This window comes from Nymphalis io, chromosome 1 (assembly GCF_905147045.1).
Source record: "Nymphalis io chromosome 1, ilAglIoxx1.1, whole genome shotgun sequence".
NCBI lineage: Eukaryota > Metazoa > Arthropoda > Insecta > Lepidoptera > Nymphalidae > Nymphalis > Nymphalis io.
In genome coordinates this window covers 12,514,166-12,532,350 of record NC_065888.1, presented here as the reverse complement: position 1 = coordinate 12,532,350, position 18,185 = coordinate 12,514,166, and the positions used below count along the sequence as shown (strand labels likewise).

The following is an 18,185-nucleotide window of genomic DNA, read 5'->3' as shown; positions in this document are numbered from 1 at the left end:
AGGCCCTTTACCTCGCACCTCATATTGTATTAATGATACTTTGATATTACTATTGTTAAAAATATAAATGTTAATCGAAAAGTGTTACATAGTAGAAATAGTTTTAAAAACAGCAAATCAATAAGAACAGTCACTATTTAATGTCTTAACGATTTTCTGGTTTTGCAACTTTGATCCTGTTTATAAGTTATGCTCTGTGGTAACAGAGCTTAGCTTTCTTAGCTCTTACTTAGTGCTAGTGCTCAGAGAGAGGCGATCTCTAGTGAAAGCACTTTTGAGTCGTAATGCCATTACATCCGTATTTATTATTCTTCGATTTTTTATTTTTGTAGTGATAAAAATAATATTATGCCTCCCATTAAATACATAAGTCATAAATAAATCTCTAACAAAATTTACAAAGAAATTATATTATGGCCGCGCCATCAGTCCCCGTCAGCTTGGATTCTTCAAAGCCACTATATAAGACTTGTGTCGCCTCACAGTGTACAATGTAATTGATGACTCTGTAAAGACGTATCCGCCTTTGTTTAGACCCAAGAACTTGTTGTATTTATGTATTATTTACTATATTGAAATATACTGTAAACAATATAATTAAATGTAAAATTCATTATTTATATTTTAATATATATAATGAATTAAAAAGTTCAAAAACTTAGTTGTTTTATTTATTAACAACAACAAAGCTATTTTTAAAGCATTTTTTGAGATTCATTGAAAAATCATATTTATTAGATTATATGAATCTTAAATTTTACAATTCTATATTGAAACGTTTTTTAAATTTCGATTACAAAAACAAAAAAAAGCTACTAGAGGTTTTAACAACGATTTTAAATGTTGTACAAATCTTTTTAAATATCGTACAAAGCCTGAAGTTGTTAGGCAACTATATAAACGAGCGGTGCACTTGCAAAGTAAGGTGTGCGACGATTCAGGTTGTCAACGGAGTGTCGGTGTCGCATCCGCGTGAAATCGGCAGCGCGACACTAATAAGCGTCGTCTCGCCTCGATAATACACCCAGGCTCACCCAGTCGCAAACACGTTTCCGCGTTTATTTAGATGTATATCGAAGTCATAACACTATAGTCTTAAACGTTTATTTTAAACGAGTCAATTTAAATACACTGTGTATGTATTTATTTTGTTCGAAGTTTACATATATATATACATTTATTTTAATTTAAAGCTGATGATACTAAAGGTTATTGACCCCACCTTTCTAACGTTGCTTGGGGTTGAAAGAGACTCATTATTTTGGAATAAGTCCGTCTTTTTACTTTATTATTCTAAACTAGTAAAAAAGTTTACTGTTGTATATAATTCTATGCATGCTATTCTTTACTATATCTCCATTTATATAATGATCTGATTAAAGTAATAGATAGATATATAGAAACAACAAACGGCATTAAAGAGAGAAGAAAGAAGAATATACATCAACTTAGATTTCCTATAATACAATTGCTGACATAAAGATACTTTCCGCTATTACATTACATGTCTCCCTAATGACACACGATAAGGTACATTCGATCAAGGTGTGACCCATTTTGTGGAAACCACTAGGCGTTTGAATATCTCTGGGTCATGCATTTATGACAGACAAAGAAAACTATAAAACGTGTTGTAAAAACGTATAAGATACGCTTATCTATTCCAATAACTAATTGGATCATTAAAACCTTTAGATGTTCCCTTTGATTGACTGATTTTTATTATAATTTTAAGTGATTTAATCAATTAGTAATTAAATACATGTATTTATTTAGCTTTTATATATAACTATTAATTCAATGCTTTCGAAATTAAGTATAAGTAAAACCAGTGACACTGGGATTGCAGCGGAAAAGGTATATTTTTATTTTATTTCGTACGATATTTATAATCTACGCTATACCGACTTTATACGGTAGTAGTCCATTTCGAATTATTAGTTTACGCAATAGTAACACTCAGAGGCGTAGTTATCGTTGGGCCAGGTGGTGCATTGCACTAGGGCCCCGGAGCTCAGGGGGCCCTCTAACCTCAGCTTTGAAAAGACAGGAGCATAAAAAAAAAAAGAAAAAAAATGTTATCGTTATTTCATTTATTTGGTAGTTTGGATGAGTACGCCCGTAGCAAATTGGATCAGCGATAAGCTCACGTGCTTGACAGTCGTGAGATCAATTCGACAATTTCACCCATAAACTTTTGAGATATACAATTGTACTTATTACTGTAAATGTAATATAAGTTCAAGCTACGCGGAAAGAGGGGATGAGGGCCCGATTCTTTCCTTATGCCCCGGAGCCCTTGGCCACCTAGCTACGCAACTGCTGGCACTATATAAGTTTTTAGTTTCGTGTGTTCTAAAAAAATACGATTTTTCAGGATTGACCTTTGTTTCTAAGGCAACAGTTGGAAAACCCACAAACATAAGTCACAGACCGAACTAACATTTATAAGGCCAATATTATACGTCCGGAGTGGAAGCCCAACTCTTGAAATTTAGCTTGTCCGTGATATAGGTGTGTTATATGTAAGTTTAAAATGCCAACTCGATCGATTTGGTTGTTGCTACTTTTGATCATGTCTTAAAACATTAATTAATTGCAAGTATCAAAATATCCAAATACAGCCGCAAATAAGTACGCAATAGTTCCCAATATTCCATGTCATTTGTGTCAAAGCGTCGACAGAATCAATTTTCATTTCCAATTAAGGAAACTCGACCCTAGTTAGTGTTGCGGAAATCTAATTGACCGAATTGACGTGCCTTGATATCTTATATTAGTATAATAATTGTTAATTAGTATACCTTTATAAATGTATAATAATTTTAGTTTAGATCAATATTTGAATTGATGCTTCAAAATCTGAAAAGGTGCGCTGAGCTTTTTCTGCTTTTAATTTGCTTATAATTAATCTCGCACTCTGCGGTAAAAAACAAGCGTGTCGAATACAATTCTGGACCTGTATATAAACTAACCCACAGAAAAACAGCTTAGAATTAGCATAAAAATGACTGAAAATCTGTACCTTTATTTTCAAAATTCTCCTCTTGTTCTTTGCAATAAACATTGAGTTTATTGTACGTTTGCACGTGCTTTTAAAATAAATAACTATTTTAATCTTATGCTATTCGAAAAGATAAGGATACAGGCAAAAGGCAGTCGTTGCACGAAAGCTTCGAGATAAATTCACGTGCGAAGGATTTATTGTTCCGCAGATGGTGTTTAGGAATAGTGAATAAATAGATCCACCGCGATAACGCTCGTGGAGTGATAGCCGCATTGCGCATGTCGAACCTAGCCTTTGTGTTTAAAACTTTACCAATTTAACTTAATTTGCTGTTCACTTGCTTTTAAAACAGTAGTTTTTCTTAATTATTTAAAGAAAATAGCCCTGAAAAACTTTCCATAATAAAACCAGCTCTTAAGATGTTTCCATTGTTCCAAGATTTAACCGTTGATTTTTTTATACTATATGATTATATGTATTTAGAATTATAGGTACATCTATTTTCATTTTAATCAGCTGTAATAATTTAATTTAATCATTTAATGTGTGTTTATTTTGATAGTGGTTTAGATATTTTTTAAAGGTCAGGTATGAATGCACGATAAATAAAAGACAATTGTTCTTACACTATATAACTATACTTAAATAACAAATAGAGTCGCGCGGTGAGATCACTGTTGCTGTTGCGGCGGAGCGAGACGTGCAGCCAATAGAAGGATATCGCGTTTCTCTTTAGGGAAGCGGAGTTCGCGAGCCGCGAGCCTGGCTGCGCGGAGTTCGCGTTCCGCGCGCGCGAGCTCACTTCGTAACACGCCGCCGCCCGTTGCGGCCGCTTCCCTTTCCCTCGAAGCCCATTCGCGCGCCATCTGCTCGCGCATGGCGTCGTCCAGCGCCCGCGCTGAATAATGCGCGACAACCTCCTGCCTCGAACACTGTCGCTCACGCATCGCTCTCAGCGATCCGTTCCAATGCAAAAGCTGGAACACTGTCATCAATTCCTGAAATTCCAGCATCGTGCGACCCTTGTTTGCTTCCAGCATAAATCTATGGACAATAGTATTACTTTCATAATTATGTTTATTTTTTCTCGATGCAATCATTCGAATCCATTATATAAATAGTATTTATTCAGCTAACTATTTTTACAATATTTATATATTTATTTACTATTTTTATTATTTATTATTAACGCTTTTTTCAATATTTTATAATTTTACCTAAAAGCAGCTATTCCAGCACTGGGGTCCTGGTGGGACGCAGCATCCCCAGCAAACGACGCCCGCGCCTCTGCCACCGCTTTTTCAATAAAGTGTTCCGATATACGACGCGACTCATGTTCATTAAACACGCTGTTCATTAGTGCAATTTTTGCAGCACTCCGCCGCGCCTCAGCCTTTGTGGGACAATTCTGTGAGAATATAATTAAAATAATATTATAAATAATTCAAAGTAAAGACTTAAAATACTATATTATCATTTAATAACTACATGATGTGGTGATGACGACTTCCTAACTGAATTTGACTACGGCTATTCTGAACGGAGTGAAGCCAAATGCGCAAGAAACATTAAAATACGCAAGTGCAAGCATTGCGCAGAGCAAACATAATTGTACTCTTATAAGTCAGATTAGACCCAAACGAAGACAGTTCAGGCGGAGGACCGTCGAAGCCAAGACTATAAGCTGCTAACTGTCAAACTTCGGACTGCTACTGAAAATTTATAGACAGAAAATCCAATAACTTTTTATTGCCCCGATCTGTCATTTTAAAGCACAACTTCGAAACCTTACAAGCTAGTCACTAGACTAATTAGGTACCACTATACCGACATATATTTTCCTATGTACAGTCAAGAAAGTCGACTCATACATAAGGACCATTGTTAATATTATGTTAATAATGTACAATGACTTTGTACCTGAAAGCTACCGAAGCAAGCGCCGCCTGGTAGCGTGACATAGCAGACGTATGGTGGGTGCGCGGCGGGCACGGACTCATAAATAACAAGCGCGCCGCTGCTGCCGCTGCCCGCACCGCCATTTCTCGACGCCTTCACCTGCCAGAACTCTTGCAGCGCCTCTACTACGTTCACCGTCGAGAGAACTCCGTCCGCTGTACAAGATATATACATTTAAACAAATAATAAAATTAAAAGCTTTCAAATTCAAAGCATTCTAAGCTACAATGTTTATTTTTATAATTTATTGGGAATCAAACAAAAGGCTATTACTGTATAGGTCCGGTTTGTAAATAATAGCTAAACGCGTTTAACCACTTTTTTATTTATTAAACAAAGATGAAACGAATAGATGTATTGATCATTTGGTTTAATTTAATAATGATATGCAAAATTCCAAATCAAATATTATGTTAGTGAACTAAATTGTTAATTATAAACCACTAATTATGAAATTGATTGGAATGTAAACCACGCCATTTTAGTTGTGTTCTCGTGGTTTATATTAACATAGAGTCAGTACGCTTTATATAAACTTAAATATATAATTTTGCATAAATAACTATCGCCAATAAGCTATTTTCAGTGAATAATTTCGTTTCCATTACCATTCTCCATAAAAAATAACTTTTTTATTTTAACCAATCATCGAATTGTATTTAAAGAAAAATCTACATAAATAGTTATTATAAATGTACTATAACTTTAAGATATTTTATTTTTATTTATTTTTTCTTCTGTCTGTCTTTTGTATATCATATCTCTAATCTATATATGTATTTTAATGTGCATGCTTATTAGCAGGCAACATCACAATCAACTTTATTATTACGTCATCGATATTTTAAGTCCGTTCTTATTTAAACGAAACAACTGTTCTGTTTATTTCATTAATGTCATAAAAGCAAAGGTTTAATGACTCTTAATTGACTCAACTACGTCTTAACGGTATAGTGTACATTCAAGTACTATGAGTAAAAAAACCCTTCCCAGGTTCCCTACCAGGTTTTTTCTAATATTGTGCACTCATAGTACATAGGCTAATACTAATTACTTCGATTTGAAAATGAAATTGCCATTATATTTCAATGATTAATAAGTAACATTCCCCGTCACGAATTCTAGAAGTTAAATATTCAGAGATGTTTAATCCCAACAAATATAACAATATTTATTTGTCTTGATTCATTTTATAAGACGCCGCATTCGTAACACTAAATATTAGCAGCTGAGATAATTGAAATATACATTTTTTACTCAATACTTTCTTAGTGAACATTAACTTTAAATTTTAAAACGAAGGAAATGCAAAGCTTCCATGTGTAGATAGTGCCTTGATAATAACAATTTAGTCTGAGCAATGAAATAATTACTTTTAAGTAATATAGGTATATTTTTACAGAGGCATGCGCAAATGGTATATTTAACACAATAGCCATACTAACGATGGCATAAATTAAAAATTTCTATGAAAGTTGCCATTTATTATCATCCTAACACTTAATAGTCAATTGAAGCGTAATAGAAAAAAAATGTAGACGGTAACTGAAAAACGTGAACTCAAATCTGAGGAAGCGCCATTTTTTCGTCAGTTTTATGTACTTAATTTTATTACAAATAAATTTACATCAACCCTCACCAGAGCAGCGAGTTAAACCGCGGTCCAACTGTGATAAGGAGCTTATGGCAAGGTCAGTAAATCTTTCCAAGATTTTTCTCCTTAAAAAGCTCTTTCTCCTTAAGAGCAGAGTAGGCCTTAACCTACCTAACCTAACCTAGGGGCTACATATGGGGACAGTCATTATTCTTATGATAATGTAATTAAAAATTATTTTACGTAAAATCACCGCAAGTTAAGTTATAAAATTAAATATATTATATTCATTGGGACCTAACATCTTACATAAATTATAAAATGTAATTTATTCTATGTTCAATATATTATAACGAGACATAATTCGCATGAGACCGACAATCCTCTCAAGTTTCGCAAAGTAGAAAGTTCTGTTCACTACACATCTAGCGAAATCTTATTGTAGAATAATTGTGGCCTGTACTTTACAACGTACATCTTTGTTTATCATACTGAGAATAATATTCGATTTAGTATTTGTTGTTTAATACTACGTAAGTTTAATGAAATATCAAAATTCTCTATGCTCTTAGAAACACAATTATTAAATTGTTATTTTACAATCGATACGGAATGTATATTTCACCGAGAAACGCCAACAACAAACTCATTAGTTATTCTGTTTTACTAATTAGAATAAATATAATTTAAATAATTTATATAAAGGTTAGTAAAGTAACAAGTCTATAATTGTCCCTGCGCTGCGCTGGACTAAGGCCTCTCCGTTTGAGGACAAGGTTTGAAGCGTACTCCACAAAGCTTCTTTAATGGATTGACATTTGGCAGAATTCCATTAAAATTAGACACATGCTGGTTCCCTCACAATGTTTTCATTTACCACCGGGCACGAGATAAATTACAGGCACTAATTAAGTACGTGAAAATTAAGTGGCCCTTGCCTGGGTTTGAACCTGCAATCATCGGTTCAAAATTCACGCGCTTAAAATACTGGGCGGTCTCGGCTCTTATCATCTTCTATTATCTCGAATCATTTAAAACACAGATAAGGCAGTCTTGACAAATGTAGGAAATATACTATTAGAAAATGATATGTAATATTAACTATATTAATTATAATGTTAAAAGATACACGCATCTAAACAGCGTAAGTAAATTTTTAACATTATACATGTGCGATATAAAGTGAGTTTTTTTTCAAATTTGCGCTACTGGTTTAGACATGTTATGCATATAGAATACTATTGCTATCTATATTTTACGAAAACAATACAAATGGTTGAAATCTAGCGTGCGAAATGTGTTCATACGTCAAAAGCCGTTTCATTTTTTTCAAATGTCAGTCTTTTTGACTATCGCCTGCGACCAGTGATGTGCATAAAATAACGTAGTATATCTAGATATGTTGCGCTCACACCTCTTTGTGTTTGAAAAAAACTTTATATCATACACACATGTCAATGGACGTATGTAGGCCAAATTGTAAATAAAGTATTTTATATCATATTAAAATAAAGATTTTGAATCTTATTTCGCATATAAATATCAAAATGTAAAGCAAAAAATAAATAACATTTCCATAATTATGAGATTTAATTTTGGGCGCATAACAATGTGAAATTCGAGTTATACATTAGATTATTATTGCACCGACATCTAACATTAAGTATTATAAAATATTAACAATGAAATAACTATGTATGACAGATTACATACATAAATAACAGTTGTACTATTTTCCCGATCAACCAACTATTATTGTAAAAGCTGGGATGATTATTTAGCAATTTAAGCCACATGCTTGAAACTGTCGATAAACATATCGATGATCATAATTAAATGTATGCAATGTTTACATGTATTTATATTCGCTGCACGAGACTGGGATTCATTCGGTAATGTCACGTTACACGTAGATCCATATTTAATAAAAATAGGTTCTTAATAGACCAGTGAGTAGAACACGTGGAAATCAACCAAGGCTGGACAAAGTTCAGAATAGTGTAATAGAATTCGAAAGTGTTCTCCACTTCACAATACATTTCGTGCCGAGTAAATGAAAATATCGTGAGGAAACTTGCATGTGACAGGTGAAAAACTGCCATTCACGATGAAGCTGAGCATGAGTTGCAAACTTTCTTCTTAAAAGGAAAGCAAGTATTTATTTCTTAAAAATTGGTTGTTTCTATAAAAAGTTATAACAGCTTAAAGTTCACGTACGTATCTTTGTTGTCCATTATTTTAGTCTTATATTTACAAATAAATAAAATTTTACTTTCTGTCTGTGATTTCAAAAGAACTGCTTCTTTTTTATGTTCATATGTAGTTATATTATATTTGCGAGTTACCACGCAACCATTTTTTTACTTTAGACTACCGCTGCTATCTAATATATAATTAAAGTATATATATATATATATATATATATATATATATATATGTCCTATTCAAATAAGCTCGTACATAATAATAATTTTGGTCACAAATACTGTTTCAGTAATCAGATCAGCTCTAGTCTCCAATAGTGTTACAATACCTAATAGATCAGAATACATAAAAGTAATAAAAGTTACATGTTTATTGTGGTAGCATACAAAATTAGGACTAACTGCTTAATATTTTTATGGAATATAAAATAAAAAAAGTATATACGTTTATACGTCTTAGTACATTAAGATAATACGGCTTTATCGTTAACATTTTTCATGATTGTTTGTAAAATTTTCCTCATAAAATGCTACCAGCTTATTTTACTTTTGCTTTGTAATTCTTTTAACATTTTTATTACATATAAAAAGCAGTTTTTCTTAATTGTTATTCTTAATACTAACGTATTTCATATATTTTTTTGGCATTCAAATTTTATTTAGAAATAGGTAACGATAGAACAGGATTTTTTCTTACGGGTCGTTTCCACTAAAATATTTGGCAACTATTTACAAGTCCTTTTTTTTAACGCTGGAAATACGCTTCCTTCACGGAAACAGTGTGGGGGTATGTGGGGCTCGCCGGTGTCCAAGGCGCCGAGTGCACCCCGTACATCGGAATACCCACTAAAAAACCAGCGGTACCCTTTCCGTCTTAACGAGGGGCGTCACGGGATCGCTTTCGCATGCTACCATGAGCTGTTTACAAGTCCTTTTTTTTCTCGCTGGAAAAACACATTTATGTGTTTCCCCTACGTGAGGTGGGGTGACGTGAGGGTATGTGGGACTCGCCGGCGCTGAAGGCGCCGGAATACCCACTAAAAAACCAGCGGTACGCACTCCGTCTTGTCGGGGGACGTCACGGGATCGCTTGCACATACTACCGTGCCGTCCCGAAACTGTTCACAAGTCCTACAACAACACACCATTATACAAATTTCGTTGACAACTTATGGTAGTTACAGTAATGCAGATACTATTAATAAGTCGTGTAATGTATTGACAATATGACATCGATGCAGATTTAAAAACCATTTAATATTATATATTGTAATGTGTTAAAGTTTTTATTCTCGTACAATTAAAATTTTATATTAAGCTCATTTGTGCTTTACACTTTTTTCAAATTAAATAACATGCTGTAATTGTATCGATTAATGCTTAAGGTTTACCCACGTCCTACATTACGTGTAATAGCACGAGTACAATATGCATTTTATATGCATAGTTTATTTACCTTTTCTAAAATTGATTGGTTATTGTTATTATTATCGCATATAAACGTTATAATCCAATTTTTTTTAAATATGTATTTACTTTTTTATACAATGTTTCATTGAATAATTGTACATATAAAGTAAGTATAAACTTTCTTCCTTTATGAATGTATGACATATTTTCTACTATATATTTTTAAGATTCATAATACGTAAATAAACGAAATAATCTTAGTTATCGTATTGTTGTCTTGGTCGTGTCGTTGTCGTATAGTGTAATTAGATCTACATTGCGTAATGAGCCCGCAAATTTATATTTTCCGCACGTTTGACGATGCGTATCGAATCGTCGATAACGTACTGCTCAATGAAGTTGGCGAGGCTACAGCATTTTCATTGTTCTACTGATATCGGCAAAATATTGGTAGTTTTACATTTAATTTAATCTTGTAACACGGCTATTTAAAAGGGCTTGTACTTCAATAAAGTACATTGTGATTTTGTATATTATTATTATTTACTACTTAGCTTATTGTCAAAATATTAGCATTATTTGTCACTGTAGCATTGAATATAAAATACCTGAGATCGCTTTCAAGTCCTAAAAACTCAAATGTTCATCATGAAATTTTAGCATACAAGTTGTCGGGGGTACATAAAAAGAGATAGTGTACCTAGCATCTAACTCGCAGTCGAAGCAACGGAACTTAGTAGCATATCCATAGCTTAATATTATTATATAATATGTCCTGTCATGTAATATATAAAACATATAAAGAAACATTTATATGTCTAAATAGGACACACGCAAAAACAATTTGGGGAAGAATTCTGTTTTGTTATAAACTATTCTTGAAAGTTTAAAAATATTCAAACGAAAATATATCGGTTTGAAAATTGTACGTGTAATATATATATATATATATATATATATATATATATATATATATATATATATTTATCTAGTTATAACTATAAATAATACCTAGGCCATTTAAAGAAATGTTCATGTTCATGCACAAAAATGTCTGTCCTGGGTGGGAATCGAACCCACAACCTTCGGCGTGAAAGGCTATCTACCAACCGGCTTGTCTAAAATTTAATGAATATTATAATCATGAAGACTGTATAATCAGCGTTAACTTGACACAATTAAAAAAATCATAGCACTTACTGATTGAAAGGAGTAAAAGAAAATTTCACACAAGTATCAAGCCATCAAGAAAAAATAGTAAATATGCTATAGTCTATATTAATTACTTATATTTGAATATATATTTTGTAAAAAAAAATAGATTCTTCTTTCGTATATAATATTAGACGTAACATATAGGCTTAAATTTAATGGCTGTGAAATCAAAATATTTCTTAGAATAAATTTGCGATTTCACAAAATGAAATAAAAAGACACGCAAATATTGTTTACAAAACCTTTCGCAATGAAGTGAAGATTTAGAATGAAGTATATTCAATTTCTATTGATATAATAAAACACTTCCATCCTACACTCAAGTAGATAAATGGCTTGCAAATAAAACCGAACAAGAACACATTATCGCAGCCTCGCCCACACAGCGCCAGTTGCGGGTCCCGACATGTTTATGCAAGTCGATATACCGATCCGTATTTCAGAAAATCATTGAATTATGAGGCTTTATAATAGTAAAAACATTATTACAGTATAAAACTTGACATGCACAAGTAACATTCGAATCGTATTAGCTTTACGACACCATATAATATATCATGTTTTATGAATTTATTGTTAGGGTGAGTTTCGCAAAACCGGACTAGAAAACAACCCGATCTGGATCGCCATATGTTAGGATTAAACGGGAATTAGTTATAAAATACAATGCTAAATATATAATATATATATATATATACGTTTACATATTAAATTATTACATGAATTCTAAGCTTTCCACTTATCAACTGAAATAAAGTTGAAAACTATTTTTTATAGTAAAAATAATTATGTATTTTTTTCTATTATCCCGTTCTGGATTTAAAAGGACAATCGCAGGATTAGCGACGACCTACTGTTTGTATTATTTTACAAAAAAAACCTCTGACATATATGTATGAATACTACTTTTACATTACACGTTTAAAAAAATCACAGACAAAATGGCAACCGAATTTTATATAAAAACTCACAATCTCTTATTTCTTTGAACAAGTTATAATTATATAAGTAGTTCTAACTCGATGTGAATAACCGATAAGATATTATGTACATATTTTTTTTTTTGTTCCTGGAACTAGTTATCATTTATTGACAGCAATCAGAATTTAATTATTTAACCTCCTTTTTGATCATATGAAAAAAAATTAACAAAAAAATCGTTAAGTTTTTGTAGAATGAGTGAGTCAACGAACGAAACGAGTAGATTACGTCAGCGACTCGATCGCAAAGTCACCTGCATTTAATGGAACCACAAATGTTCTTAGAAGTCATTTAAAATTTACAAAGTAAAGTGTAAAGTGTTTTATTAATAAACAATTATTTAATCAATTTTAACGTTAACCATAATATATTAACAATCGTGTATATTTTTTTAGCTTTAATTAATTAAGGAAAAAGACAAAGCTAAAGATCGTATATTTTATATTGATTGTTTAAGAAAACGATAAGTAATAATAAGCTTTTTAATATGAATTATATTATAAAGAAAAAATATATACATATATCTGACTGGGAGTGGAAGTAGGCAGACTCGACTCCCACTCAGATGTACTACGCCAGACGAACGTCATACATATAACATCATAATATAAAGAAAACCGCATACAGTTGTCTATTACATATTACAGATACAGGTGTGTGTGTGTGTGTGTGTGTGTGTGAGTCAGATGCGTCTAAAAATAGCCTTAAGAAACACAAGAACGTATTGAGTTGACTGTTTACAAATACTAAAACATTAGACACGTCGCTTAAACGTAATTTAATTATACGTCTGTAAGGAATAAACTGGCTACGAACACTTAATGACTACAAGGCTATTTTAGTGAGAACAAATCCAAAACTCGTCTGTAAAACGTTTAATCTAAATAACAGAATCTAATATGCGACATTGATTATAATAATCATGATAAATAATGATCATAAGTATCAAAATAGCATATCAGCAAATGTAGATTTTTGACATTATGATGTTGTATTCAGCGACTTTTGAGTGTGTTTCTATAGACTAGGTTTCTGATCGCGTTTTATAATTAGTCAAGGTTTAGCATGAAACGTTATATTGAAAGGAATTTGAATCGTAAGTAGTAACTACGCAATTTGATTATTAAAATATACCATGATATATTTTATTAAACTCGAATCGTTTGAAAGGCAAGAAAAGTATATAACATATTTTTTTTAATTGTGTGTAATGGCTAGTCAAAAACGGAATTTGCGACACATTCTATTTTTTAATATTAAGAAATAGTGGACTTATTTTATATATTTACTAGTAAAATGAAATGATTTAAAATTATTTAAATAAGTGAAATGAAGATTTTTAGACATACAATAATATTATATTATTAAAAAAAAAGTACGACGACGCCCATGCAAAATATTCGCCATGTATTCTTAAGTCTGTGTAATGGGATAATAGAGCTTGGAAAAACTCTGTCTTTTTGTTTTGGAATCAATTCGGCTATTTTTTTTTTGTACTCGATATCTTCATGTATTTTGGGGAAGGTAAAAAGGACATATATATCTATAAAAGTATTGTAAGTGCGTGTTTTATATCTAGATATTGTAAATAATTTTAAATAGAAATAATGTTGTATAATGTCCTTATGAACTTCCATTAGCCGAATAATCATATTATGTTTATATATTTTCCGGTTTTAATGTTAATACCCATATAAATAATGGTATCCTTCAAACGAACTGATAACAAAATAACACTCGATTGAAAATACATGCGGTCCTTATATACGTGTATTGCCGTGTTGTTGACAGATATATATATACATCTGTCATATAAATATAGCAAAAAGCCTGCTGGTCACCAATCGTTTATATAATTTATAAATATATATGTAAATCCTAATTCCTCGTAATCGTGATATTTACAAATTAACGTTGCCAACATATAGAAAGGCTATTGGGAAATTTAATTAATTATTAGTACTTTAATCCTCTAATAGCGAAATGAACCATTGTTTTAATTATAGCTAAAGGGTTGTGCATTCGACTTTCTTTGCGATGTCAATACAATTATTTATTATTAAATAATTTTGGTAATTTTCCGAAATAAAAAATATGTTATATGAGCCATTAATTGATTAACAGTACACTGACTGCAAAAAGCATTTGTCCGACTTCCTAGATTCAAATGCCAGTTAAAACATTCATTAAATTTTTCTCTCAATAAATTTTCAGTAACAGTTTGTGTAATGTAAGTTTGTTACTGAGAATGTAATGTTGATATCATAATAATATTTAATCATACACCGTTTAACATCTTTAACCTAATCAAAAGATAACACAAACTTTAAAATACAATACTAAAGCTTAAATGGGTAAACCTTTTAAGCTTTACTGGCCTTAACTTGTAAAAAGCTTCTTTAATCCAACTTAATTACTGTGAAACCGTTAATTTGCTTCGAACAGTTTTGTATTAACGACGAAATCAAATCGTTCAAAGCTTAATAAGAGGGAAGATTTTCTATGATTACGATGATGATGATGTCAGCTAAAAAGGTGTGCGCAAACAATAGGTGTATAGTCTTTATTCCTTTACTTTCATAGTCCAACGGGATGGCGATCAAACACGACCGGAGAGAAATCAGAGGAAAGTACCGGATTTACTTGATTTTAGAGCACATTCTATCCTAACTCCGAAAAACTCAATTATTGTTATTGCCCCGCGACCCGCTATTCGAACCTGAAGCCGTACAAGCTAACCACTAAATTAAAATTTACAACATAAATATTAAAATTTAAATCGAATCTTTTGTTCGATCACGTTAAATTAGAGAACATTATTAATAATTAATCTAATCTAATAAGCTTCGAGACTATCAATATTATATAACATAATAACTATCGCAAAATGATTTATTTGTGTATTTAGGTATGTTAATATTGAATTTGCTTTTTTGATAGTAAAAATAAAAATTATACATAAAAATAAGAAAACAAATAATAAAATTAACTAATTGTCATGATTATTTTGACTATGTTATAAAAACTTCGTTAACTGTACTGTATGTACTGCACATTCGCATCTTTGCGAAATTAACTCGACGCAAGCAGGAACTAACTGAAAGACGACGTAGTTGGTGGTATTCTGTTTCGAAGAAAGTCTGTGTTAGCGAGCTGTCTAAAGGATTTGTTTTAATGGGCTTGAAGTTTAACTGTGGATTTGTTAAACACACACACAAATGCATGAAGACGACGCTTCGACTGACTTGGCGAAAGAAGATACACATGTTTACGTTCATGGATGTTTTATTATTTTTATAATTTGTTATGACTAATAATACTTATGTTAGTTATTTTTTATGACTTTCTGTTGGTCGTTGTGCCTTTCGGCTCCGTGAAGTTTAAGCTCAGTAAAGTTTACTCTTAATAGTCATTGCTACTACGTCTAAAACTATCTCAGCAGAGTGTGAACGTATAGTAAAATTTATAAAAAAAATAACAGAAAATAGGATCACACAAACAGACATATTTACCAAATTAATTTTGTGTAATTGATTACGTACACAAACTAAGTACTTGATTACCTAATATCACTTAAATATTTTTCTACTTCTTTCTTCATTTTTAATAATAGCCACTACATTTCGCTTGACTAATTGTCGAATTGCTCGAAATTTAGGACAACTTTAATAAGAATCAAACATTTAAGCATAACTAAGTAAGAAATAACCAATCAAAAGCGAAAGTTTCGCACTTGTAACTACTAAGATATGATACAAATATTTAAAAAAAAATCATGTCTCATTACATATGTCTAAAATCTATCTTAAAAATGCGCAAAATTAATGATTAAAAATGTTTTTTTTAAGGTATTTACCAGAACTTATGTTCAAAGATCTAATCTAATTGAATAGTTACATTTCATAACAACGTTTTGCGACGCGTTAAGCCACGTTATTAAATTTTCATCAGGGACCAATATTTCATAAATGTCGGTCTTTCAAACGTTTTGAGAGCTTATTAAAATATCGATTGAACGCACCGAAGCATTTTGCATAAATTGTTGTATAGATAAATAGTGTTTTATAATTTATGTACGATGATTCGATTTAAAAAAAAAACTTGTTTTCTTTATAACAAAATATTATACGAATTCAAAACTTACTTTTTTGTTTCGATATTCAATGAAGTATCGCTTTTAGTTTTCTTACAACTACACTCAAACTGAAGCATGTCCGCGTAGATATATTTTATATACTGTTTTAATTACTATGACTTTATTTCAAGCATCTAGTTTATAAACTTGAGTTACTTAAACACATTTCGGGCTCATACATAAAACAACAAATATTATGACGTCTTGTAACAACGCTTAAATTTTATAAAAAAAAATATATTTATATATGTAAAAATCGTATAAAAGTTATTAACATTTTTATTAAATTCTAAAATGAACTGAAGATTTATTTGTTAATTATTTAGATTTTTCTGGAGAAATTATTTAAATCAATCTTACGTATAATGAACAACATTTACGTATATCAAACGACAGTCAGATTAGATTAGATACATGTAATTTAAAACAGCATTAGCTGAATGGATAATTTTTTTGCATATGAATAGAGCCGTGGGAACTTAAAATAAAGCGGTTATAAACCTAAACTATACTTGAAAACTTTCTATTCACAAATATTATAATTCGATGAGTCAGATAAATGTGAAAAGTTAATAACAATCATATCTATAAAAATATATTGTATTTAATGATAAAAGCTATTAAAATCTAGTTCACATTCGAGCTTTCTATAATAACCGGAACCGATGACGCGAGATTTGGATCAATCGCGATCAGACGTTAACGGTCACCCACCGAGTAACTGACCTCAGTTAACGCCACTTAACCTGTGTAATCGGTCAACTTGTGCCAATCGCTCAACTGTTGTTTCAAATTCGCGTGTTAATGTTATAATTGTACCAAAATTTCAATCCTTCAGCAAAAGAAGAACGGATTTTACAGTGGTTTTCCTATTGGAATCCGATTTTATCACTTATTCATTTGTTGTTACACTTCACTATATTTGAATGGTTGTATCCGTGACTATTTAAAAACTTTTAGTTTAATTAAAAAAAAGAAATATTCCACATAATTAATAGAAACTACATCTTGCGATTATTTTGATATTAAAAAAATAAACATGCGGCTTTGAGTTACTAGCTATTATTAGTAATACAATTAGTTTAAATTAGTAAATGTAAACAAATATAATTATAACATATTACATATGTTTAGTTAAATATTAAATAATATGTAAATATAACAACTCTACATTTAGAGAAGAGAGACATTAGTTGCTACAACAGTGACAGATATAAATACAGGCTTAGAACAAAGGATGCAATTCGCGGTACTTGCAGTGCTGACCTCGGTAGACGTCATCGTAGAGGGGCGCTAGTGAGTCGGGCGCTCCCCAGCGGGATGCCTCGGGGTACACCATGGGAGCTACGACATCGCACGGTCTGCCAGCGCGTGCGTCTGCGCTGGCGGCTGCGCGCACACTGAGGACTGACACTATGTCGTCGCACAACCGAACTCAAGCTTTCTCCTTCTCACTCTGTCTCTCGCTCGCTCTTTCGTCACCCCGCCGTCCGCCTCGGTCTCCCGGCTTCACTTTCGCACGGTCGCGAACCCGTCGCGACACTAGTTTAATTGCAGCGGCTGCAGAACCGGATTTATTGTCTCCCGTCGATATCGCCGCTGTCATGGAACTCGGGCGCAGACGGACGGAAATTAAGTGTAAATGAACTTAAATTTCGGACTGATGCTCACAAAAAATAT

At 31.8% G+C, this 18,185-nt stretch overlaps 1 protein-coding gene across 1 annotated transcript; it reads right to left on the bottom strand.

Annotated features, from left to right (window-relative positions):
* Window positions 1-3,629: 3,629 nt before the first annotated feature.
* Window positions 3,630-17,950, bottom strand: LOC126770427 (protein limb expression 1 homolog). Its single transcript, XM_050489808.1, has 4 exons — window positions 17,772-17,950; window positions 4,928-5,121; window positions 4,225-4,415; window positions 3,630-4,051 (listed from the first exon to the last, which is right to left on the bottom strand). Exons 1-4 carry the CDS (start codon window positions 17,842-17,844, stop codon window positions 3,679-3,681), a joined length of 831 nt encoding a protein of 276 aa, XP_050345765.1. The 5' UTR covers window positions 17,845-17,950; the 3' UTR covers window positions 3,630-3,678.
* Window positions 17,951-18,185: the final 235 nt, after the last annotated feature.

Excerpts from the sequence above, each read along its gene's own strand:
- LOC126770427 (XM_050489808.1), bottom strand. The coding sequence starts at position 17,844 with ATGGTGTACCCCGAGGCATCCCGCTGGGGAGCGCCCGACTCACTAGCG. Across the intron at positions 5,122-17,771 it reads CTACGATGACGTCTACCGAG|CGGACGGAGTTCTCTCGACG; the intron begins GTCAGCACTGCA and ends TATCTTGTACAG. Across the intron at positions 4,052-4,224 it reads GCTGGAATAGCTGCTTTTAG|ATTTATGCTGGAAGCAAACA; the intron begins GTAAAATTATAA and ends TATTGTCCATAG.